Below are 25,508 nucleotides of genomic sequence, written 5' to 3'. Positions count from 1 at the left end.
TCCTATGCACATGCTTCTCTATCACTCGCTCTCTTTCTCACCTACTCCTCTGCTGCCTGGTACTCCTCTCCCACTGTACATGCTGCCTGGTCCCCCTGCATTGCCTCCCAATGCAGGGGGACCATTTCCTGCTGCTTGATCTCCTTCTTCCTTGTATGCCTCGATCTTCCTTCCAATACACTTCTGATGTGGATATTCCTTTCTCACTGGATGGAGGCTTTGGTCCAGATGATGGCTTCTGGTTCCTTTTTGAGGCTTCTGTTCCTGGGAGTGACTTCTGTTTTTCTTCTCCTCTTCTGATGCAGTGGTCACTCACTAGTGGAAGCAGCTCGGCTAACAGCTCCTTCTTATTTCCATCTTCTTCTACAGGCTTCCAGGATTTTCAAAGCAATGAAGGGGAAGAAGCCTGAACTGGCAGAGGGGATGGCTTAACTGGCTTAATAAATCTTTCCCATCTCTAGCATCTATTCTAGGATAATATGAAGAAATACAAAATAATATTTATATAATTTTGCACTTTACATCCCATTTCATAGCAGAATCTCACAGCACTTTATTAATCAACAAGCTCAGAGCACAACTCACATGTTTGCCTCTGGATCATGACTCATTTGTGCTGCTTTGAATTAAAAAAAATTTTTAAACAAAAAAAAAAAGAAACTGCATGTGCGTGTGTATAGAGTGCGTGTTATGTTTTTTGTTTACCTGTAACCTTGTTTCCAAACCTTTTTACTTGCTTTTATTGGAATGTTTAATCAAGCTTTGTTAAATAAACTTCAGTTTGGTTTTACTAGAGACTTGTCTCAGTGCCTTGTGCTAAGGAGAGTGTTGAACTGAGCTGAAACCAGTTAACAGGGGGAGGAGCCAGTTAACATGGAGGCAGCAGATTGGTGTATGTTGTGGGTGTCCAGAAGAGGAGGGACTGGGCACTGTAATGAAATAAGATGGGGGCATGTAAATTGCTAGCCTGCAATTTACAGGGCTTGTGGTAGGATACTGGGCTGAGTGGGCTGTACACAGTGCTTGTGTTGCCTGCAGTTGGTAGTTATAGGTGAACGTCCCCCGGTGGGCACAGATGAGATTACCTCACACTTTAAGTGGTAGCAATTTACTCTGGACATTTTGGTTAACCCCGAAAAGTCAGCCCCACAATCTATTCTGTGGAGAAAGAAATCTTGCTCCCCAGTGGACCAACAGGGGAAGAACTCCACAAGGAGTTCTCACAGAGATTTCAGGGGTAGCATTAACAGTATTTTGGCTTTGCTCCGACTCCTCCCCACAGTCCGTCCTTCATACCACACATACTCTTCTGTAATTTGCTAATCTTGTGTATTGAACTAGCTTTGGTGATAGACCAGCACATCAAGGACTTAATTCAAAGCCCACTGCAGTCCATAGGAGTCTTTTCATTGACTTCAGTGGTCTTTGGATTAGGCCTTAAGTAGGAGTTTTTCACTAATGTATGGAATATAGAGATTGATTTTATAGTAAATTGCTGCATTTCTGGGTTGCAAGCATTGGGGGCCATATGTTCCTGAACAGTGCATCATTTCTCTCAGTTTCATTGATTATTAACTGTACATTATTTATATCAGGCAGAATGTTGAATCTGAAGTTAATGAAATCTTCAAACACGTTTAATTCCCACATAATTTTGAACATCTTCTGCTGTTCTTTGTTGATCATTTTGAGCATTTGTCCAACCTTTTGAAGGCTTGTCGCATACATTTAAAATTTTTGAGAATTAGAGCTGGTGTGTACAGTTCAAGAACAGACTTAAAAGACTAAAAGTCTTTAAACACTATGTTTAGATAGTTTTTCATTTATTGTAGAAAATTTTTTTTAATGCAGTTCATTTTTATACATCTAAATTCCATAAAACAAATCCATAGAAATTAGGATATTGTACGCATGCGGTCTGCATTTTCTTTGTTAATGTTTCTGTTCACAAAAATAACACCACTTTTTTTTTCCTTGAAAGCCACTAAAGCAGAGGGAGAGCAAAACATGCAACACTGTACACATTTGCATAGTATATTTTACCCAGCATGCCTTGTAGAATGCTACACATACAGTATCTATATAAGTAAAAATAGGAAGGGGCAAATCAGCAACAAAGAAAATATAAATTTGTACTCTTTTGGTTTAATAAAGGCAATAATTTTCTCTACCATAATTAGCCTGAACTGGCCTCCATTGATGCAAGAGGGAAAGCTCCCTGCAATGTCAGTGGAAACAGGTTTGGCCAATAATCAGAGACTGACTGGGAGGTAAATAGCCCAAGGTCCACCATGGTTCAGAGTTTGGATGATTGTTTTCACCACATTATTTTGCCATATCTATTTTTAGTGCACATTCAGAATTTTATTTGGCTTGATTCTCCTCCTACACTGGTATTACACCAATGCAACACCATTGACTTCACCAGTGTACATGGGAGAAGAATCATGCCTATTTCAAATGTATACATATTTTAGGCCTGAGCATGCATTCCTTGCATATATAAAGCTCCCGGTGATTTCACTGGAAGTTTTAGGTGGGCTAGTGGGGACCCTTTAGTAGCTTTTACATATTTCAACCCCTCTCCCCAATAGCATAATAGTATGCAATGGCAAAAATGCTTTTATAGCCCCAGGATGTCATTTTGTTTGAGATATTTTCATTTTCATTACAGACCTTGGACTACAAATATGATTAGTGGCATATTCGTCAGTCATTTATGCCAAAAATTATAAATGAGCACTAATTAAGACCTTACTTATAGTCATATGATTTCAAAATTTGGGAGTAGAAATAAGAGAAATGAGTATAACAAATTTTCTAATTTTAAAAGACTGATTTTTTTTTACTGAGTTAACATTGAAGAGGGATAAAATTTCATGGGAAAATCAAATTACATATGCAAATTGCAAGGCTGTAAAATAAATTGCTAGAGAAGTTTCAGGCAGCAAGTTAAAATGATGGAAAATGCAATAAATCCATTGAAACTGGATCAACAACGTACCTACTTTTTCAAAAATGCAATGGCAAATGTAACATGGATTTCTTGTAAATGTGTGCTATTACAAATGTGCTTTTTTTCCTTGCTCTATTTTTTATATTATTGGCAAAAAATATATATATTATAATTTTGTACTGTACAATATAATTTCTTGCTACATTACTTTATTTTCTAGTAGTAATACAGAGTAGAAGTAATAACAAAGGGTTATTTTAGCAATAGAATGCTCTCTTTTTAATAATGTCCCAGAAAATATTTGTAAGGCATATGATAAACAGTATGCAACACTGTAGGCCAGAACTTGCAAATGCTTATTACTGAACTTAACATTAATAAGCCTGATGGTCAGCAGTAAGCATTTTCAGGATCCAGCCCTAGAAAGTACAAACAGTAGCTCATTGCTTAAAAATGGTAGTGGCAGTACCAAAAAGGCAAGTCTAGTGTGAAGCAGCACTAAGACCAAGCCAAAAGGTGTGAATGGTTGCTCTCACCGTGGCCACCATAATTTCAAAGGAAATAGCTACTAGATGTACCTAAAAAGAATTATAAACTCTTTAAGTTTATTATCATTATTATTTCTATCTTCTCCCAAAACACTTCACTTGGATCACAGGAATTGAAGAAAGGAGGAAGTTTCTCTAGAAGTATACATAAGCATATTCCACAAATCAGAAAAATATGTTTGCCTCCATTAATTATTACAAACTTTTGATCCTAGGTAAGTTTACAGCCCTTTGTCCAAATTCATTCATTTAGATACAGTATTTTCTATGATATTATCAAAATGTACCATTCTTTTTCTATATAGCATATGTTGGGCTTAAATAATCATAGAACAAGGCCAATATGGATGATTGCTCTTCAAAGGTTGTATTCCCTTTTGGCAATAAGGTATAAAGATAGCAGGAGATAGCTTTCACCACATTTGGACTTGGCTAGGTAACTGTATTTTGTAGCCCCATTATCATCAGTTGAACTACTATTTAAAGGCATGAGAGATTACTGGAGCAAAATAGATTATAGCTGAATCCATTTATCCAAACTAATCGTGCAAGTTGGGAAACAACCAATTTTCTAACAACGGGTTTTTTTTAAATGGATCAGAGGAGTTTGCATAAATCCGATTCTACTGTACACAATTTTGCATCCAATTTTTCGTTCACCAGTCAGGATGTGTGTACTCTGCTTTAAAAAAATTCAAGAACAACATGGAGTCATGGCCAGGTTTCATGACTGCTGAATCCAGAAATCAATATATGAGCATGGGATAAATTTAATTTATTCCTATATAAAGCAAATGGACTGATCAAATAGCCAATTGCCCTAGCTTACTCAAGTAACTATACAATAAGATATTGTGACTATTAAGTGTGTGCTTCTGAGAATGATACATAGGAACATTAGTGAGGGCTGTGAACCCCAGGGAAGTTCAAAGAATGATGTGGAATTGAGACCAAGGTGAATTCTGAAGATTTGTCTGAAACTGAACTGAATTTGAAGTTATGGACCTGTGCACCTCTACAGTAACTACCATTATCTATAGAAGCAAGTAGCTTGTGGCACAGAAAAGAACTGCCATAAGCACTCACTCTCCAGTAGTTTCTTGTTCTTAACATTACTTTCCTCCCTACTTGCAATCTTTATTCTCACAAACACTAGCTTAAAAAGCAAGGAGCAAAGAAAGGATGAAATACCCAAACATCAGTTGTAAAAGAAGCTTTAAAACCTGGGGGAAAATACAGGGTATGTCTACACTACAAACCTAAGTCAACCTATATTAGGTCAACTTACAGCCATCACAGTAATTACTGCTGTGGTGCATGTCCCCAATAACCTTCTTAGGTCGGTGGTGCGTGTCCTCACCAGGAGTACTTCCACCAACCTAAGAGGGGCAGTGTGGGGGGCTGAGAGCCCAGTCTCTCAGCTCCGTTAGCAGCTCCCTGCCAGAAGGTTGGCTGCCCCACAATCTCCTGGGTTCTCCACAGGCTCCCCCTTCCCTACTCCTTGTTCCCCGCCGGGAGTGGGGGGAAGCCACCCATGTCTTCTTGGTACCAGGGAGCAGAGTCCATCTGCCCTTCTTATCCCCCTGCTGCCCACTCCCTACTGGGAGTCAGGCAAGCTCCTCACAGGGAGCGGGTGGGGGGACACTTGGGCTTCTCACCCTGGCTCCCAGCTGGGAGCAGGGTCCAGCCGCCCAGCTCTCCAGAGGAGCAGAGGCTTTCTTGTCAGTTTCATGGCTCCTGCTGTGAAATTGACAAGACAGTGGATGTAGGGACACAATGTCTACACAGACAGGGCATCACCCTAATTACATGGACCGTATGCCTATGGTGGAGATGGAGTTATGATGTTGGTGTAGTAGGGCACTTACACTGAAGAGAGGAAGGCTGTAGTGTAGACACTGATATAAGGAGGTCAACATAAACTGCCTTATGTCAACCTAGCTGTGTAGTGTAGACCAGCCCATAGTCAAGTGTATTTCCACTTGCAGCAAAGCCAACACTAACATTCTGAATATGATTTATTGGTGTGTGTTTACTGAAGACATTGGGAATTTTTCTAATCTCAGGTGCTCCTGATTTATATCTGGCTTTATCAGTATAAGTCAGAAATATGGGAGATCAGAATCAGGCTCAATGTTCTCTAGCAAAGAGGCAGCATAAATAGCAAAAGCTACTGCTACAAAATTTACCCTTGCTTTACTGAGCACAAAAATAAGTAGTCAGGGTGCAACTTCCACTGACTTCAATGGGAAACTAACTTCTGAGGGCAAAATCTAGGTCCTAGGGTCATAATGTACATGGATTTCTAAGCAGAGTGATCCACTAAACTCAACAGAAAGTTTTGTTTAGAAAATGATGGCATGATATGGCCCACAGTGTTTCAGTTAAAATTACTTCAAAACAGCTTTAGTTATCTTCTTTTTTTTAAAGAATAATTTTCTAATATATTGTATCAGTCATAAAATGTACCCAATTTACAACTGCCTGTCCCATGGGGAAAATGTTCAACTACATAAATAGCAAAAGAGATGAAAAAAATCTGTAAAATTAAAAAATAATAATTCAAGTTCGAGGGGAACAACTACAATTCTTATAAATATGCACCATATTTTAAAATTAATTTGTTCTTCAATTACAGTCAGGCAAATGAATGCATTGAAGCATACTGTCTGTCTTTAGATGATCATGTCACTGAGATTGTCATATCAGCATAGTCTATCAGTGCCTAAATTATCATTAACCCCAAAAGTCTTAAATAAAAACATAAAAATAACGAAGAACCATCAACATTTTATAAACATTTCTAAATAAATACTTGTGTATATACTGGAGCGTAGCAGTAGAACCCTGATCGTTACTATAATCAGGTTATAATAATCATGAGAAATTATAGCAGGATTGGAAAATTAGTCTTATTCCTACTCATTCAGGACTACATTAATTTCACATCTTCACATAAAGCCATTGCATAAAAAACCACACAAGATGGCTGGCTAACATTGTAGAAGTTCTAATACATGGTTTATACTATGAATTTAAATGGCCTTAATCAGCATTGCAGCTCTTATTTTTCTTGTTTTTTAAAAAATATTTCTAAAAGAAAGATTCCCAATAGCATTTACTCACAATGAAATGTATTCCTGTCAGTATTTGATATAAACGTATACTTTCAGAGTATATCTCCCTGCAAAACAAAAGCAAAACAAAACAAGCAAACTTTGATGATATTTAAGTATTAGAATGAGGGGATATAAATCATAGAAAAAAGGAAGGTAAACTTTAAATAAACCTGCAGAATTAAGGTAAACATTAAAAATTTTCCTTCTAGACATATACACAACTCCTTTCAACAGGTTATTTTCATAAGAATGTTAAACAAAAGTGGTTTTGGCACTTCAGACAATGCAGTAGGTGGATTTTGTGCATGTGTGTTCTGGGGATCTTTCCCTTTACTAGCATGACATGGAAGACTTTAAAACAAGGCTCCAAAAGGCTTTAAAAATAAATGACATTTTTGTCTCTGAAATGATAAAGCAATAATCTCATTTACTGGAAAATGTTAGTGGTGTTGCAGCTACCTGTCATAAAATGCAAATATCTTCAAGCAGTTAATGATGTGATTCCTAATCCTACTATAGAATAAAGATAAACAGCTGTCTAATCTAGGTTTATACATTTCAATGCATTCTTTGCAATTAATACTTTAATGCACACAAAAAGAAACTGTCAAAGCCTATAGAAAAATGTTTTGCCTAATACCTTCTGTTTCATGCAGATGTGTGCTGTACATGTAACAAAGACTTGTAAATATTATTGGAAAATGTTCCACTGTGCTATAGCATAAAATATTAGAAATGGCAGCATATTCCCCCACTATGGGGGCTGATCCTGCATTAGTTCCTCAGGCCAAACTCCCACTGAGATCAATAGGAGTTTAACCTGAAAAAGGGCAGCAGGAACTGACCCTATTTGTTAATTCTTAACTTTATTACTCCAGTGGATGCAAGTTTTAATTGTTGACAATTGGCCCAACTGAATCATCTAGTGACTGATCATTAAAGGTGTCTTTTATGCAGTAAACCTGTCCAAAAAGCCAGAGTTGCATCCACTATCGTTTGCTACTAGAGACATGTATTATTTTTGGTTGTACCAGATATGCAGTGAATTACATTTCTAGTTGTCATCACCAAGCAGATACCAAGGCTCACTAGCGGGGAAAAATATCAAAAGCATCTTTGTTAATTGGTCCAGAAAGTAGAAGATATCATAATGTTCAGGAAATTTGTTTAGTGCTACATGCTTTTATAGCCTACCTCTCAGGAGGCTTTGGGAAAGAAAGAGAAAAATATAAAAACTTAATTACTTTCATTTTCAAAAAACAGCGTTGACATGAACCAGCATAAAATGATATTTTACACATAGTTCTGTCAATTTTAGAAAATGCATGCAGTGTCTGGGGTGTTTTAGAAAGAGTCTATGCTTAAAGACACCAGTGTGTTGTATAAAATGGTCAATTACAATAATTATTTCAATCATATTGGATCTAAGGCTTCAATGATAATGTAAGATATAAGGTCTAACTATATAAATGTATCCATTAAAAAAAACTGAAGAGTCAGTATGTGAAAAGCAGTGTTCATTAGAAGTAAGGCAGCAAAATCTCCAAAGACTTTATCATAGTTCTTTGAATTAAAAATGTCAGCTCTATAATTTTAGTGAGCAGACCTTCTCTGGTACTCTATTCTGTTTTTATTGCAAGCTGTATCTTTCAGAACCTTTGTTTTATAATTTACTGACATTTTGAAAAAAAATCTGCTTTTATCAAAAAAAATTTAAATGATGTGGTTATGGAGGGTTCTTGTGTGATTCTGGAATTTTCAGACATTCAAAGAGGGAGACTGAAAAATGTAATCTGAAGGTATTCAATTGTGTGGGAATGTAAATACAGTACATGCTGTACATGTGTTGTTGGAAGAATGGATCAATTTCCATTTGACAAGGCAGAACATTGAGAATGGGAGAAAAAGTATCATATCTCTACTGTTTGATAGTGGATTTTGTGATGATGAACCAAAGAAAGATCAGACATGTATTCTCACACTTTTCATTCCTGCTTGGCTTGGATTTGTTCATATTCTTACTAGTCTCTTCCATGTTGCTGAAGTTCATATCATCATTACTGACCGCAACAAAAGTATCAGTACTGACTAAACAAAAGAAAAAAAATTGCTGCAACGTATGTATCAGGAGAAAAAATTAAAAAAAAATTCAAACAGGAAAGTACTTTGTAACTGCTGCATTAATTTGTGATATTTGGCACTGCAGATGGTTTACATTTGGTTAGTCTGAAAAAGCCATTCAGGAAAAGTGAATATACATTAAAATGTTTTTATTCTAACCTTGAGCGTAAATTTAGCTTCCAGAAAACAAATATTGTAGCTGATTTTTGGCTGATAGTGGTTAATTTTCTATTTCTTCATCTGCACTTTTTTTTTTTTTTTTTTACAATTGATTGCAACTTGTTCAAGTCGACTTTCCAGTCAGTTCCCCCAAATTCCAACAAGAATTGGTTTATAAATTGGTTCCAACTGGAACTGGTCATTTGGAATTTCCAGCACAGGAAATTGTTTTATATGTGCTTTGATAAGTACCCTAAATTACAAACTGATGTGTTGAATATCTAACGAGGAAAAAAGGTACTGCTATAAATGCAAATGCTGTACTAAAAAAAAAATCCAATATGATTGGGCAAGCTAATTTCCTCCTAAACATCAGGGCATGGTGAATTTCTTTTTTTAAGCATCAAATGGCAGCAGCTTGTAACTACAGTAAAACCGTGTTACACCTGCTAAATTAAGATGATTTGTTTTTCCTAGCTATGTTATGGCAAGTTGTCAGCTAATGAATACTATTTTTCCCCAGGTTCTTAAACTCAAAGCCTATGTCGTGAATCATGGCTATATCCTCCAGGCGATCCTCGGTTCCTATGGGGTTTGTAAGTGTCCTGGTAAGAGTCAGAGTACTCTTCTTCCACAAGGGGGTAATGATCTCGGCTGTGTTGGGAACTGGAAGACAAGCGGTTCCTGCTCTTCCGAGCCCTTTCATTGTGATAATTTTCATCAGAGGTCATTAGACTTCTTCGTTCAACTGGAGAGTTCTCAGTAGAGTGGTTGCTATGTCTCATACGCTGGCTCTAAAAATGTAAAGAATGTAAGGATTAATACAGATACAATTTTATTTCACCTCTTGTAAGTTAGTTGCGAGCCTCAGTTTGAGGTCCTTCAGAATCCATCCACGTTTGTAATTCCTTTTTAATACTAAAATTTATTTGCGATGGGAGATGGATGTGAGAATAGTCTGATTCCCAAAACTGATGAGACCAAACACAGCATAATACAATGTATTTTTATGATATTTTTATATGCAATCTTATAAAATTTTACAGAGCACTTTCAGTAAGAAGTAACTAGTAGATCGATTCAAAACACACTGCATTTATCAGTTCTTCTCCCCAATCATGAACATAACATTCATATTTCTATTTTGATTCCTTTTAGAAATTTGTGATGAATCCGTGTGTTTTGCAGAAACTTTCTGAAAAGGAGTTTTTGTTTTTTCCAAAAGGTGCACCTCATTTAGCATTATTTAAAGATTTTTAAACTATGAGCTAATAGTGTATAACCAAATACTCTACAGAAAGGATAGCTGAAGTAGTTAGATGTTAAGTGATTTTTATAACTAAAACATAATAAATATTTCAAATAACTTGCACAGAAACTCCTTGACCAAACCATTTACCAAGTAGGGGTTTGGCCTTTGTTGTCCTTACGTTTCCATAGTGATTGGTGATTGATCAAAATTAGTTCACATTATTGGCTCTAAACCGGTTCAATGAGAGAACAACATTCTATCCAATGTCATCAGACATGGTCCATTATTACCACGGTTATTCTCTCATGTCTCCGCACAACCATCTTTAACAGAAATTCAAAAGGTTGATCAAGCACCAACTTAGCTGACTCTTCTTTCTCTCAATTTGCACTCAATATCCTTTTTCTGATCCAAAGGCTAATAGTAAAATGCTACTAGTACCATATATACTCGATCATAAGCCAGTTCATTTATAAGCCGACCCCCGCACCCAACATGGATAAGTAAAAATGGAAAAATTTTATAACCCATTCATAAGCTGATCCTATAATTCAGGGGTCAGCAAACTTTGGCTCCCGGGCCACCAGGATAAGCCGCTGTGGGGCCGAGATGGTTTGTTTACCTCGAGTGTCCGCAGGCACGGAGGTAAACCTAAGTAAACAAAGTGTCCCGGCACGCCAGCTGCTTACACTGATGGGCCGGGACAACAATTGGTGGGGAAATTTGGGGGGAGGAGAAGCTGGGAGTCAGGGGAGTAACCCCTGTAACCACCCCCCACGTGACCCCAGCCCTAGCCCGGGACCCCCACACTCTCCCCATCCCATCCCTTCCCACCTTATCTGGGGAGGGACAGGGGAGGATGTCTCTCACCTGGCTGGAGCTGCTCCGGCAGTCTGGGCAGCGCGGCCGCAGCCTGCTCCAGCGGGCCAGGCCGGGCAGCATGACCGCAGCATGTTCCAGTGGGCTGGGCCAGGCGGCACAGCCGCAGTGTGCTCTGGCGGGCCAGGCAGCGTGCCCACAGCCTGCTCTGGGGGGCAGAGCCGAGCGGTACAGCTGCAGCCTGCCAGCCCCGGAGCTGCAGCTGCTTCGGAGGCTTGGGGGAGAGTAGCATGGCCAGAAGTGGAGAGATTCTGGCCCTGACCTTCCCGTCTGGCTCTGCTGGCTGTGCTGCCCTCCTTGCTCCCTCTGTTGGGGGGAGGGGCTGTGTCCCACCTCTCCCTCTCTATACCCGTTCATAAGTCGACCCCCATCCTCTGGTGCTTCCCTTTCTTACTAAAAAAATTCAACTTACGAACAAGTATATACAGTATGTTTGTATTCTTATGATCTGAGATTTGTATCTATACAGATTCTACTGTATGGTCCTCTCAACTCAGAATTTTTCTCTATTCTATGTAATCTTTCTGGTATAGTTCTACTTTTCACCTCTATGACCTAATCAGTTATAATTCTATAATTCATAGCCAAGTATTACATTATCCCAAATATTTTTGTCATTCCATGTTGTTTCAAAATATCTATTATGGCAAGGTCTTCCTCCCAAGCTCATAGTTTTTATTTTTGTTTAATATGTCTTTTTATTTAACAACGTGGTCTAACAGCTACAACATCTCTGCAAATGCAACTTGTCCCTCCCTCAGTTAATTTGTAATATATGCTCTTTCCTTTACTGCAGTGTTTCCCAAACTTGAGATGCCGCTTGTGTAGGGAAAGCCCCTGGCAGGCCGGGCCGGTTTGTTTACCTGCCCCATCTGCAGGAGCCGCGATCAGCGGAACCTGCGGACAGGGCAGGTAAACAAACCGGCCTGGCCCGCCAGGGGCTTTCCCTACACAAGTGGCGTCCCAAATTTGGGAAACACTGCTTTACTGGATACAGAGATATCTTTGTATTACTGGCTTGATTTTGTGATTATTTTGATCTCAATCTCTTCACTTCTGGGTGTGGAACATATTTAATGTGAGTTAATATTTGTAGGTGTTGTACAAAAGATAACCTCTTATCTCATAATGTAAGACTGTATCATAACCCATATCTGGCCTCACTTGAACTGCTGGGTTCAAAACTGGGTCCCGCAGAGATAAAAACATTGAGCTTCCACCACTTGAGCCAAAGGACTTAAGTCTATTAGCTGGAACTTGCAGACTTCAGCCTTGTATGCGGACCAGCCACTAGAGGGTGACAAATCTCTACACACTCAACGTGGGTTGCAACTGCATACGGTTAATATGCTCAATTTGAATTTTACATATTTCTAAGTTGCATTGCACCTTGCATCTTGAGCTTCAGAAGGGCAAGTTTATATATACCGGTATATAAAATATTAACAAGTAAATTAAGTATATGCAATGAAACATAATTAAACTTGTGTGTGCACTCTTCACTTTAGTTTCTCCTGGACTTGAGTGCATAAATGTACACCTATACTGCATTAACATAGGGTTTTGGCATTCAATTTCCTAGTAATTTAAAGGTAGTATAGCTGATAAAGAAAAGGAAAAACGTCATAAGGGCTTAAAGTACTGTAGTAAATACTTAATGTAGCATAAGCACCTATGCTGGTTTAATTCCTAAAGTCTGTATAAGTACTTCAATCACCTTATGGTGTCAAACACTTAAACTGATGTAATTCTTCAGATGGCAAATGTCTTGAAAGTGGTGTAAGACTTAATCACTTAAGATAATGTAAGTCCTTAATGTGATACAACTATGTCAACCCAACTTTCTAAATGGTTTAAAACACTTAAGTGGCATTGTGAACCAAATCCTGCAATCTTTACTCAGGCATAATAAACTCAGTGGGTATTAAGGGACAATGCATAAACCTTTTGCTGGCCCCCTGCATAGGGGTAATTTTCATCTTCAGTGTAAGTTTCCCCTATGTAAGTGGAGCAACATGTCACAGTCACTATCAGTGCCTACTGAGTAGGGGGAAACAAATACCAGAAAAAAATGCGGTGGATAGCCATAATTCTTTAAATGGAATTGCTTTGGCCATGCCCACAGTCCTTTTGGGTTTGCTTAGGTGAACATTCAAGAGATGGCATTTTACTGATATGAATGGATGGCAAACTGAAATGTTACAGTTAAGTGAACTTAGAAACAATATTTTACAATTGTGCATGTGATTACTAATCCCAGAAGTGCTAGTGCACTCATCCAATCAGGGAAAATAATACCACACAATTTATTGGGCCTAACAGAATCAAGCTACCTGGTGAAAAATACGATTACCAAAAACTGTCTATCTGCAGTCAACTGTGCAATTAATCCAGAGTAATTTTTATATATTTATTGAATAAATTTAAATAATCAATCAATTTGAATGTTGAATCACTTTATTCAGAAATTACGATCTGCCTCCAAATATTCCATGAGCAGAACAGAGGTTAAATTTTTCAGGTGAATTATGCATTACAAATTATTTGCTCAGCTCTATTGCTGATGCATATTAACAAGTGCACATTCCTCAAAAGTCACACACACATGCAGAACTCTTTCTGAAACTTTCAGAATTAATGAAAAAAATGTTCACTGAATTCCCTCCCGGTCTTGCATCTTCAAACATTCATAACTGTTATTTCAAAAACATTTTTTTCAAACTTAGTAAAGCACGTACTTCTCATTAAGGACTATTTACATGCCACGTTTGAAGTTTCAAAGTTCGCCGTTTTTGAGCTATCCCTGTGGAAAAAAATGGTCAGAATTTTTTTTTCAATGGGAAAAAATGTATTTTATTCACACTCAATGAACTCAAACAGATGAAAGGGATTTTGCTGAAGCTTTACCTTGGGCCAAGCAAGGAAAATTTTGGCCCAAAAGATGAATGTTGTGAAAAGTTATGAGCATGTGAAAATGGGTTTATATCAGAATAAGATCTGCAACCTTAACTATAGTATTTCTTACCAGCATAACATATTTTACATGCTTATTTTCAGTCTGAAAGACTCTTCATTCTAATGGCACTTTCTCACATAAAAAGATGCAATTTTGTTACATAGCTAAAATAGCTTTTGACAGAGTGCCATTTATCTCAGTTTATTCCTCATGCCAAAAGGAGTTATGGGTATTATATTCCCCATTAAAACAAAACTAGTCCGAACACCAGTGCACTCCATTAATAAAATGTTTCTCTGTTGAATAAGTGGGTCTATTTTGCTTTCTTGCTGTTGGCACTTACCAAACAGCAAATAGTAATTAATGAAACAAATACAGGATACAGTTTATAAAACACATTATTCTGTTTTCCTATAATGAATAAAACTGACTTGTACTGGTGACTGGGGGCCAAGATGCATATTCATACCTGTAATCCGGAGATTGCAGTAGGGTATGGTGAAAGTGCAGTCGATCCTAGGTTTCTTCCAAGAAGAGGAGTCATAGGTGTGCTACTGGTGGTATGTGTAGCACGCCAGTATGCCTCTAGGTATTCTGCCAAATGTTCACACGCATCCTCAAGCTGATTTTCATCCAAAATGACATCAAACATTTCCTGTTCACAGCAAGAAAATGCTAGTTCAGTATTTTTTTTATGGGCAGCAAAAGAGGGACACACAAATAACCATAGGTTCATAGAAATGTTGTACTGCATCAGACCTCAATAGGCCATCTAGTCTAGTCCCCTGCACTCAAGGCAGGACTACATAATAACTAGAGCATCCCTGACAGGTGATTGTCCAACCTGTTCTTAAAAATCTCCAATAACGGAGATTCCACAACTTCCCCAGGTAATTTGCTCCAGTGCTTAACTACCCTTACAGTTAGGAAGTTTTTCTTAATGTCTAGCCTAAATCTCCCTTGTTGCAATTTAAGCCCAATACGTCTTGTCCAGTCCTCAACAGTTAAGAAGAACAATTTACCACCCTCCTCTTTATAACAACATTTTATGTACTTGATAACTGTTATTTCCCCCCTTCTCCGTCTTCTCTTCTCCAGATCAACCAAACTCAGCTATTTCAATCTTTTCTCATAGGTCATGTTTTCTAGACCTTTAATCATTTTTGTTGTTCTCCTCTGGACTTTCTCCAATTTGTCAATATCTTTCCCAAAGGTTGCTGCCCAGAATTGGACACAATACTCCAACAGAGGCCTCATCAGTGCTGAGCAGAGTAGAAAAACTACTTCTCATTTCTAGCTTACAATGCCCCTGCTAATATATCCCAGAATGTTAACTTTTTTTGCAATAGTATTCCATTGTTGGTTCATATTTAGTTTGTGATCCACTATAACCCTCAGATCCTTTTCTGCAGTATTTCTTCCTTGGCAGTCACTTCCCATCCTGTATTAGTGCAATTGATTATTCTTTCATAAGCATTTGTCCTTACTGACTTTCATTTCATCGTATTTATTTCAGCCCATTTCTCCAGTTTGTCAAGATCATTTTGAATTCTAATTCTAGTTCTGAACTCTGGGGCTGACTCAGATCTCTCTGATAAACAAAATCCTGATTCTGAACTCAGATCCGGAATTGAACTGTGCAGCTGAAGAACATCTCTGTTCTAGTTCATACAATTTACAGTTATATTAGCAATGGCATTTCTACTTAGCATAACTGCTCAAGTTCAAGACATACAGCTGTTCAAACATTCACAGCTGGGAATTCTATCTACAGCACCTACATATGATGTTTATGCATTGTCTTAACTGCCTTCATTTATATCTATCTGTCGAAATGGCCAGGTGCCTGTTCTTAAATTGGTGAGGTCTTACAAGTATGATTTCTTTTTTTTCCCCACCAGGAACTCATTCATTGGTGACATTACTTAAGCACCAGAACAAATACCTCAATACACTATCTCAGACCTGCTGAAACTTATATGCCACACAAAGTATATCTATTGTTGAACACAAAAGGAATGTAGGACACAGAGCTCCTGTGACTTTATGGCTGCCAACAGGCAGTTTATATGCAGCTAATGTTTTCATATTCTATCAGCAATGGAAGTGGTTTAGAGAGCTGTACTAGATGAGTGGATTTTTATGAATTGCAAGACAGGCATAATAAAATAAATGCCCATTTTCTGAAGAAAAAACATATTTTCATGAATATTCACAAATTTAGTTCATTGAGAAAATTCAGCATTTTCAGCAGTGAAGTTTTGCACCTGTGTTTTTCCCCTTCACTCTCAATTCAGTGGGGAAAATATACCATGGAACTATAGCAGCAATAAAATAAGGACTGTGGTGCAGGTGTTGTAGTGATTGGTACAGTAAAAATACACACACAAAACCACATAATATTCTGCTCCCCCATCCCTTATACACACACATATATCTAAATAGACATGTAACTCCACAATATATGTGAAGCGGACATCCATATGGTAAACTGTTCCATCTGATGTCTGCCCACTAATCCAGTCCCCACAACTTCCTCTAACTCTTTAACTGCCACTTTAATTGTTTTTAACCAATTGACTTAATAAATGTTTCCTTGTCCTCCCCGCAAAAGTGGAATTAAATCCTCACCTCCTCCAACTCACATACTCCAAACATGAAGACTGCTTGAAACCTAGAATGGGCAAGATTCAGTGCTAATCTAGTGATAGCTTCTCTGTACACAAAACCAGTGCGATGTTACAGCTAGTTATTCTGCAGCCCGGCAAGACAATATGTGAGCTATAGCTCACTGGCAAGTGTAGATTCCCAGTTTCCAAATGGGAATCACCTTTGCTTCTAGCTCTAGGGGACCTGAGATAATGGAATTTAGTCATGACATATTTAACTGCAGAAAAACTATTTTATGACTGCCCGAGTCATGTACAAATGGACTTATGATAATAAAGGATTAGTGGGTGAAGGACTATGAAAAATGGTCCCAGTAAAGAGCTTTAAAATTCTCTAAACCATTTCTAAAATAGCTTTTTGTACCATCTTTTCCTTACACAGAAATCATGCTGATTTAGTGCAGTCTGAGTGTTCTACTGTCACTTGTCTGAGTTTACCTGCAACTCACACGTGGCTTTGCCACGCATGAGTAATGCATCCTTTCAAACACATGCTGATAAAATCATGTATTCCATTATATTACATACACGCACACACACACAAACACTAAAACAACATTATAAATGTTCCAAAGTCAAGCACTTAAAAGTTAGGAAATGCCAGAATTAAGATTATCTGTACATGCAAGCCAAAAGCACACAGCACTTTTGAAAAGAATATGAACATGCAATGTGGTATTTGGACTGTATTGTCTGTGTTTACTACAGGGTCAACTTTGAGACAGGCTGATTTGAGGAGGTTAAGTAATTTCCATGAAAAGGAAGTTACTCACCTTGTGCAGTAACGATGGTTCTTTCAGATGTATGTCCCTATGGATGCTCCATTGTAGTTGTATCTGCGCCTCTGATCGGAGATTTTGGGTAGCAATGTCCTTTCAGCCTGCACATGCGCTCTCCCTCCCTCCTGGTCTGCCCTGATGCTATCTAACACTGCGCGGGCAGACCCCTCTCAGTTCCCTCTCTATCCCAGAGCCTCTTATGGAGAACTCCAAAGTAGAGGGGAGAAGGGCGGGTTGTGGAGCATCCATAGGGACACACATCTCAAAGAACCATCATGACTGCCCAAGGTGAGTAACTTCCTCTTCTTCTTCTTCTTCGAGTAGTGTCCTTATGTGTGTTCCACTGTAGGTGACTCCTGAGCAGTATCCCCCATGGAGGGCCGGGGCTTTGGAATGGAGTATGTTACTACAGAGAGCACTGTGGAGCTGAAGATGGCATCAGAGGCCAAATCTCCAGTGATTGCATAATTTTCTGCGAAAGTGTTGGAAGGAGGCCAAGTCACTGCTCTGCAGATTTCTGAGATAGGGACATCTTTAAGGAATGTGACTGAGATAGAAATGGACTTCATGGAGTGCATGTGGATTTTGGATGGAGGCAACAGGTTGCACCTTTGATACTAGAGATTAATGCAACTCAAGACCCATTTGGATAGTCTAAGCCGATATCACGGAGCCTTTGGATCTTTCTGTGAATGAAAGGAAGAATTTAGGGGACTTCCTGAAGTCCTTAGTCCTGTCCAAGTAGAATACTAGTGCTCTTCTAACATCTAGCATATGCAGAATTGCCTCCCTGCTATCACAATGTGTTTTTTGGGAAAACCCAGGACAATGGATCTCTTGATTCATATGGAAAGTAGAGGCAACTTTAGGGAGAAACTTGGGATGCAGCCTCAGAGTTACTTTGTCTTTTTAAAAGATCGTGTATGGTGGGTGTGCCATTAGGGCCACTAATTCTCCTATGTGCCTAGCTGAAGTGATGGTAATTAGAAATGCTGTCTTCATGGACAGGTGTAAGAGATAGCAAGTTGCCATGGGCTCAAAGGGAGATCTAATCAAAGCTCTGAGAACTGGGTTAAGATCCCAGATTGGAGTGGGTGGTCTCACATGCAGGAAGAGATTCCCAATGCCCTTAAGGAATCTATACATCAGCAGGTGTAGATTATCTAGATCAATAGAATATCCATCTGCTTGATAGTGGAAAGCTGTTATGGCCGCAAGACGTACCTTAAGGGAGCTGAGAGAGTTTTGACCTCTTGAGGTCTAAAATGTAGTTTAAAATTAGAGGGAGGGAAGATGAGGTTGGGTCTGTGTGTTTAGAATGACACCAAACTTGGGATCATTTCAATTTTTGTAGGTCAGTACCATTGAGTGGTTGACTTTTGGTTGTGCAGCAACACGTCTTTCACCTTGTCAGAGCACTCTGCCGCTAAGTCTTGGAACCAAGAAGGAGCCAACCCTGGAGGTGGAAGACCTGCATGTTGGGATGAAGCATCAGCCTGTCACTTTGAGAGAGCAGGTGGGGAATGGGCCAAAGAGGAATTGGAGGACATATTGCCATCTGTGTCAGGTAAGGGAACCAGACTTGTCTTGGCCAGGAGAGAACACTCGGAATAACTCATTTTGTCTCATCAAATTTTCAACATGACCTTGGATAGAAGAGGAAACAAGGGAAAGGCATACAAGAGGTTCTTGTCCCATGCAAGGATGAGGGTGTCTCCCAGTGAATGTTTCCCCAGGCTGGCTCTGGAGCAGTAACAATGATATTTCTTGTTCCAGTAAGTAGCAAAGAGCTCTGCAGTCAGGGTTCCTCAAAGGGCGAATATGTCTCAAAGCACCTCTGAGTTCAGTTCCCATTTGTGGTGGTGAGAAAAGTTCTGAGATACTCGGCTGTCACATTCTGTATCCCTGGTAGATAGACAGCTGAGATGAGTTTGAGTGTGTCCATGCAGAAAGAGGGAGATCGGGTACCTCCCTGGCAATTTATGTAAAACATACACTTCATATTGTCTGTCATGACCTTTGAGTGGGTATTCTTGATGAAACGCAGAAAGCATGCACAAGCATTCCTGATGGCCCTTAGCTCCAAAAGATTGATATGGAGGGTCACTTCTATGGAAGACCACTTGCCTTGAACCTTGCAATCATGCAGGTGAGCTCCACAGCCCATTAGGGAGGCATCCATCGTTAGAGTCGGTGTCAGTGGCGGTTGCACGAATGGAACACTTGCTCAGACACTGGATGGGTCTTTCCATCAGTCCAAGGAGTGCTTTACTGCAGAAGGCAGTGATAACAGTTTAGTCAGTCTGTCCCTGTTTGGGGAATAGACAGAAGTGAGCCATATCTGAAGACACCTCATGAACATGCGTGTGTTTGGCCTGACAAAGATGCATGCTGCCATATGACCTAGCAGCTGCAGGGAGTTCCTGGCTGATGTTTCAGAACTGGCCTGGACTGTCTCTATGAGACTTGTAAGGGTGGTGAGCCTGTGTAGCATAAGAAATGCTTTGCTCGTACTGTATTGAGGTCGGCGCTGATAAATTCCAGTCGCTGTACGGGGCTCAGTGTCAATTTCTGTAAGGTGGGCTGTTAAACCCTATTGTGCAAATGTGTGCATGGTCATCTGGATGGCTCGTACAGCGTCCTGAAACAAGGGAGCTCTAAGGAGTCAGACGTCTAGGTGTGGGTAGATCACAATGCCCAAGGGTCACAGGTGTGCCGCTATCATGGAGAGAACCTTGGTGAATTCCCTGCATGCGTACAGGAGGCTGAATGGGAGCACCCTTTACTGATAATGGTCCTGCCCAAAGGCAAACTGTAGGAATCTCCTGAGCAACGGTCATATTGAGATGTGGAAGTATGCATCTTTTAGGTCGAGGGCCGAAAACCAATCTCCTTACTCTAGAAATGGAATAATGTCAGCTAGCGTGAACATAAGAACGGCCATACTGGATCAGACCAAATGTCCATCCAGCCCAGTATCCTGTCTACCAACAGTGGCCAATGCCAGGTGCCCCAGAGGGAGTGAACCTAATAGGTAATGATCAAGTGATCTCTCTCCTACCATCCATCTCCACCCTCTGACAAACAGAGTCTAGGGACACCATTCCTTACCCATCCAGGCTAATAGCCATTAATGGACTTAATCTCCATGAATTTATCTAGTTCTCTGTTAAACTCTGTTATAGTCCTAGCCTTCACAACCTCCTCAGGCAAGGAGTTCCACAGGTTGACTATGTGCCATGTAAAGAAGAACTTCCTTTTATTTGTTTTAAACCTGCTGCCCATTAATTTAATTTGGTGACTCCTAGTTCTTATATTATGGGAACAAGTAAATAACTTTTCCTTTTTCACTTTCTCCACAACACTCATGATTTTATATACCTCTCATATCCCCCCTTAGTCTCTTCTTTTCCAAGCTGAAAAGTCCTAGCCTCTTTAATCTCTCCTCATATGCTGCCCTTCTCTGAACCTTCTCTAATGCCAATATTTTTTTTTTGAGATGAGGAGACCACATCTGTAAGCAGTATTCAAGATGTGGGCATACCATGGATTTATATAATGGCAATAAGATATTCTCCGCCTTATTCTCTATCCCTTTTTTAATGATTCCTAACATCCTGTTTGCTTTTTTGACTCCGCTGCACACTGCATGGACGTTTTCAGAGAACTATCCACGATGACTCCAAGATCTCTTTCCTGATTAGTTGTAGCTAAATTAGCCCCCATCATATTGTATGTATAGTTGGGGTTATTTGTTCCAATGTGCATTACTTTACATTTATCCACATTAAATTTCATTTGCCATTTTGTTGCCCAATCACTTAGTTTTGTGAGATCTTTTTGAAGTTCTTCACAGTCTGCTTTGATCTTAACTATCTTGAGCAGTTTAGTATCATCTGCAAACTTTGCCACCTCACTGTTTACCCCTTTCTCCAGATCATTTATAAATAAGTTGAATAGGATTGGTCCTAGGACTGACCCTTGGGGAACATCACTAGTTACCCCTCTCCATTCTGAAAATTTACCATTTATTCCTATCCTTTGTCCCCTGTCTTTTAACCAATTCTCAATCCATGAAAGGATCTTCCCTCTTATCCCCTGACAACTTGATTTACATAAGAGCCTATGGTGAGGGACTTTGTCAAAGACTTTCTGGAAATCTAAGTACACTATGTCCACTGGATCCGCCTTGCCCATGTTTGTTGACCCCTTCAAAGAATTCTAATAGATTCGTAAAACATGATTTCCCTTTACAGAAAGCATGTTGACTTTTGCCCAACAATTTATGTTCTTCTATGTGTCTGACAATTTTATTCTTTACTATTGTTTCAACTAATTTGCCTGGTACTGACGTTAGATTTACTGGTCTGTAATTGCCAGGATCACCATTTTGAACTTCTGCGCTTTCACATATTTGTTTAATGCCCTTATATCGATAATAGACCTCCAACCTCCCTTTGTCTTGGAGATCAGGAAATAACGGGAGTAAAACCCCTTGCCCCTGAGTTGCGCCTGGACTGGTTCCATGGCCCCTAGGCACAACAGATCTATTTCCTGGCAAAGTAGGTTCTTGTGAGAAGGGTCCCTGAAGAGGGACAAGGAAGTAGGGTGGGAATGGGAGAGAGGCATGAATTGAATGGTGTAACCCTTCAAAATAATCTCCAAGACCATCCAAAGGGGCATGACAGGTGTGTAGATGGCAGCTGTTGTTGCAAGGTACAGTTGTACGGGCCCTCAACCAACCCATCAAAAGTGCTTAGAAGAGGCAGTCTGAGAGGTCACGGATTGGAGTGCTGACTACTTCCACTTCTGAACCCTGGGCCTCTTACATTGCAACTCGTAATAGCACTAAGATGGTGGGTATTGAGGAGGTCATGACCTGTGCTATGGCTGAGAACTATATCTTCTCTTTTGACCTGCAGAGAAGATTCTCAGGGAACATAATGTCGCCCAAGAATCTTTCAAGGTGTGGAGAGAAGAGTCTGTCTTCTCTGCGAAAAGCTTGGGCCCTTTAAAGAAGAGATCTTCCACCATCATTTGCAGCTTTTTGGGCAACCCGGAAAGGTGTAACCAAGAAGCCCGTCTCATTACCACCGATGTGGAGACCAAGCAAGGCTGCTGTATCAGCTGCATCCAGTGCTGCCAGTGGTGCCGTTCTGGCTACTAACTGACCCTCTCTGATAATGGCCTGAAACTGCTCCTTGTGTCTAAAACTACTCCTTTTGATGTAGTATTTTTTGTTGGCTCTCTTGCTGGCTGGTGTGATGGAGGCTGGTATCTGCCAGATGACTTCACTTCATTAATTGGTAGGGCAATTCTGGGCAAGGAGGAAGTGTGCAGAATATCCACCAGCTTGTGATTTGTATCTGGCACCTCCTGAAGGGGAATCTGCAGCTCATCAGCCTTCCGAGAGACACTAGACCCCTGCAAAATATGGGATCTGTATGTCAAACAATATGGGCATTGGGAGAGGAAGAGCATGGGTGTGGGGGGGTACCCAAAGGGATCTTGATGGAATTGAGGAGAACCATTTTACTGTGATGCCGGGCCATGATGAGAGGCCAGGGAAATGACATCCTCCTGGTCACTGTCAGACTTGTCACTGAGTAATGGTGGTGCTGACCAGGGTATTGGTAGTACATGGCCTGATGCCTAGGGTGATTCCGGGCACCAGGATGTGTTCAGAACTAGGGCCCCAGTACGGAGTAACGGGATTGACGTTCTTTCCCAGCCATGAGATCTCTAGGGTACTGGAACTCTTGCGTCACTGTCTGCTCAGGCAGTACCACAGAGGAGTATCCGTGGTACATTGTTGGTACTGATGGTTGTGAAGGTGCAGAGTATTCCCTAAACAGGAGCTTTGTCGCACCCAGTACTGATGGGTTTTTTGGTGTTGCTCCTTTAGAAGTGGTACAGTATTTGTCCTCAGGACAGTACTGCTGCCTCAGAGCCTGAGCCCCTCGCGTCTCAGCAGTATTGCAGAACTCATAGCGGAGGCACCCTGATGCATCTTGGTACTGCACTTTGGAGCTGCTGGTACTGAGGTCGCTGCACCGGAGTAACCCCTCTGGCTGGCCAGTGACTCAGTTTGGGGGCTTGGAGCTTTTTTTCTTGAGCCTTCATGGTGGTGAAATCTGCTAGTCTTTTCCGCGACTCTATCTCCTTTGAAGTTGGAGCCTCCGGGGACGATCTCAGGTTGGCACCGGAGTTCCTTGGAGGCTGAAGTGCCTTCTCCATAAGGAGGAGGTTTAACTTAAGTTCCTGGTTCTCATGAGACCTCGACTTTAGCTTGTGGCAGAGGGAGCACTTCTGAGGGATATGGGACTCTATCAGGCACCAGATACAGTGAGTGTGTCTGTCTGTTACAAGAACAGACTCCTGACAAGAGAGGCAACTCTTGAGGCTGGGGGAAACGGACAAGCCCGGAGGGGGGGGGGGGCGCGCTACCATCCTCTCGCAGTGAGGAATGCTGCAGAAAGTTCTTCTTTCCTCTTCTTTTTTTTTTTAAACTGAAAGAACGTAGATAATCTTTTATATGGGGGTCGGGGGGGAGGAATCCCCCTAACCAAGGTGGGAAATGCAAAATAAATTTATTTTTCTTTTCTTTTCTTTTTATCCCAACAGGTAAAAAGGAAACACTAACTATTAAGGAGAACAAAAGAAACTACTACTTATGCTAATGACACAGATAAGGAAGGGACAACTGCTTGCTCCACTGGAGGCCAAAGGTGGTAGAGAAGGAACTGATGGGGGTTCACCCACGCAGTGCCAGATAGCCTTGAGGCAGACCATGAGGGAGGGAAACCGCATGTGAGGGCTGAATGGACACTGCTCCTAAAATCTCCGAATAGAGGCACGGATATACCTACAATAGAGCACTCCTAGGAACACTAATTGAAGAACTACTGCTCTGTTCCAGGCAAGATGGAGCCTATAGATTTTAAGCTCCTTGGGGCAGGCACCCTCTCTCCCAATTTGTAGGGTGCAGAGCACAATATCATGAATAATACAATAGTAATTCAGACATCTCCAAAAATGTGGAGGAGAGAAAGTAGTTAATGTACCTGAGCAATGTATTTCCACAATAGCATGTGAAATACTAGAATATTTGGACTGAGAACATGATTTTATTAAGCTAAAATTATGTGAGAACAACTACAAAACCAGCTCACATTTAAATGTAGTTGGAGAAAACAGTAGGAACAGAACATTACTGTTTCCTTTGTGACAATAAATTACAGTAGAACGCTAGTAGCTATAACTCTGAGTCTCTTAGAATTCACCACCACAATAAAGTAGACTATCTTTCCATATCTAACGGATTCCTAAATAAGGTGAGGTTGGCAAATAATTCCCATTAATGGGAATTTTGTTTAGCCAGGGAAGAACAGACCCCCAGGAGCCTGATTCATCCACCCTTATACAAACTGAAATTCACTCCTATGTAAAGGCCAGCACACAGTCTATGCATAACTTACGTCCCATTTAACCCTTAATTTGATGTGAGTCTCAATGTCAGTAAGAGTGGCAGAATCAGGTCCTAAATGAGCAACTGTCTATGAAATATATATCTCTATTGCTGACCAGTATATATTCAGTAAGAAAACAGTTAAATATTCTAAATAAGTAGAAGAGTAAAGCAGAAATGACACAAATTACTTAGTACCAGAATTCAACACTGAATTCCTTTAATTCTTCAGTATGATGAGGCGGAAGCTGAAGAAAATGTAAAACTGATCTACAAAAAAGCAATCAAATCTGGAACAAAACCTTATTTTACTTTAATTATTTTAATAAATGTCATCAAAAAGCCACTTTTTGGGGTTTGATTTTGCCACCCTACTCATGCTGAGTAGCAAAATGATCCCACTGATGTAATCAAAAGTTTCACAATCTGAATCCTAATATAGTGCAATTTCTCCATGAATTGAAAAATCAGATAGGAAAACTGTACATTACAAAAGGAATCACTCAAGTTTTTACTGTATCAAGCCATTTTACTCCTGATTAACTTTGATAGTGCACGAGAGAGAGAGAGAGAATAAGCAAAAAATGACCCTGTGGGAAAAG

General features: G+C 40.0%; 1 protein-coding gene across 4 annotated transcripts in view; it reads right to left on the bottom strand.

Annotated features, from left to right (window-relative positions):
• Positions 1–1,911: 1,911 nt before the first annotated feature.
• CACNB4 (calcium voltage-gated channel auxiliary subunit beta 4) overlaps positions 1,912–25,508 on the bottom strand; it is a 196,149-nt gene continuing 172,552 nt past the window's right edge. For 2 of the 4 annotated variants that reach the window (XM_039494873.1, XM_039494874.1), the window contains 2 exons: positions 14,460–14,645; positions 1,912–9,697 (listed from right to left, as the gene is read on the bottom strand). In XM_039494873.1, the coding sequence (XP_039350807.1) occupies positions 9,437–9,697; positions 14,460–14,645 (447 nt within the window). In that variant the 3' untranslated portion in view covers positions 1,912–9,436. Of the gene's footprint in view, positions 9,698–13,521; positions 13,838–14,459; positions 14,646–25,508 lie in introns of those variants that run through there. The other 2 variants (XR_005586227.1, XM_039494875.1) reach the window with 2 other exon arrangements.

The sequence above is a fragment of the Mauremys reevesii genome, linkage group 11 (genome assembly GCF_016161935.1).
Source record: "Mauremys reevesii isolate NIE-2019 linkage group 11, ASM1616193v1, whole genome shotgun sequence".
Taxonomy (NCBI): Eukaryota; Metazoa; Chordata; order Testudines; family Geoemydidae; genus Mauremys; species Mauremys reevesii.
The sequence above is the reverse complement of the archived record's forward strand: the minus strand, read 5'-3'. Positions and strand labels throughout refer to the sequence as shown.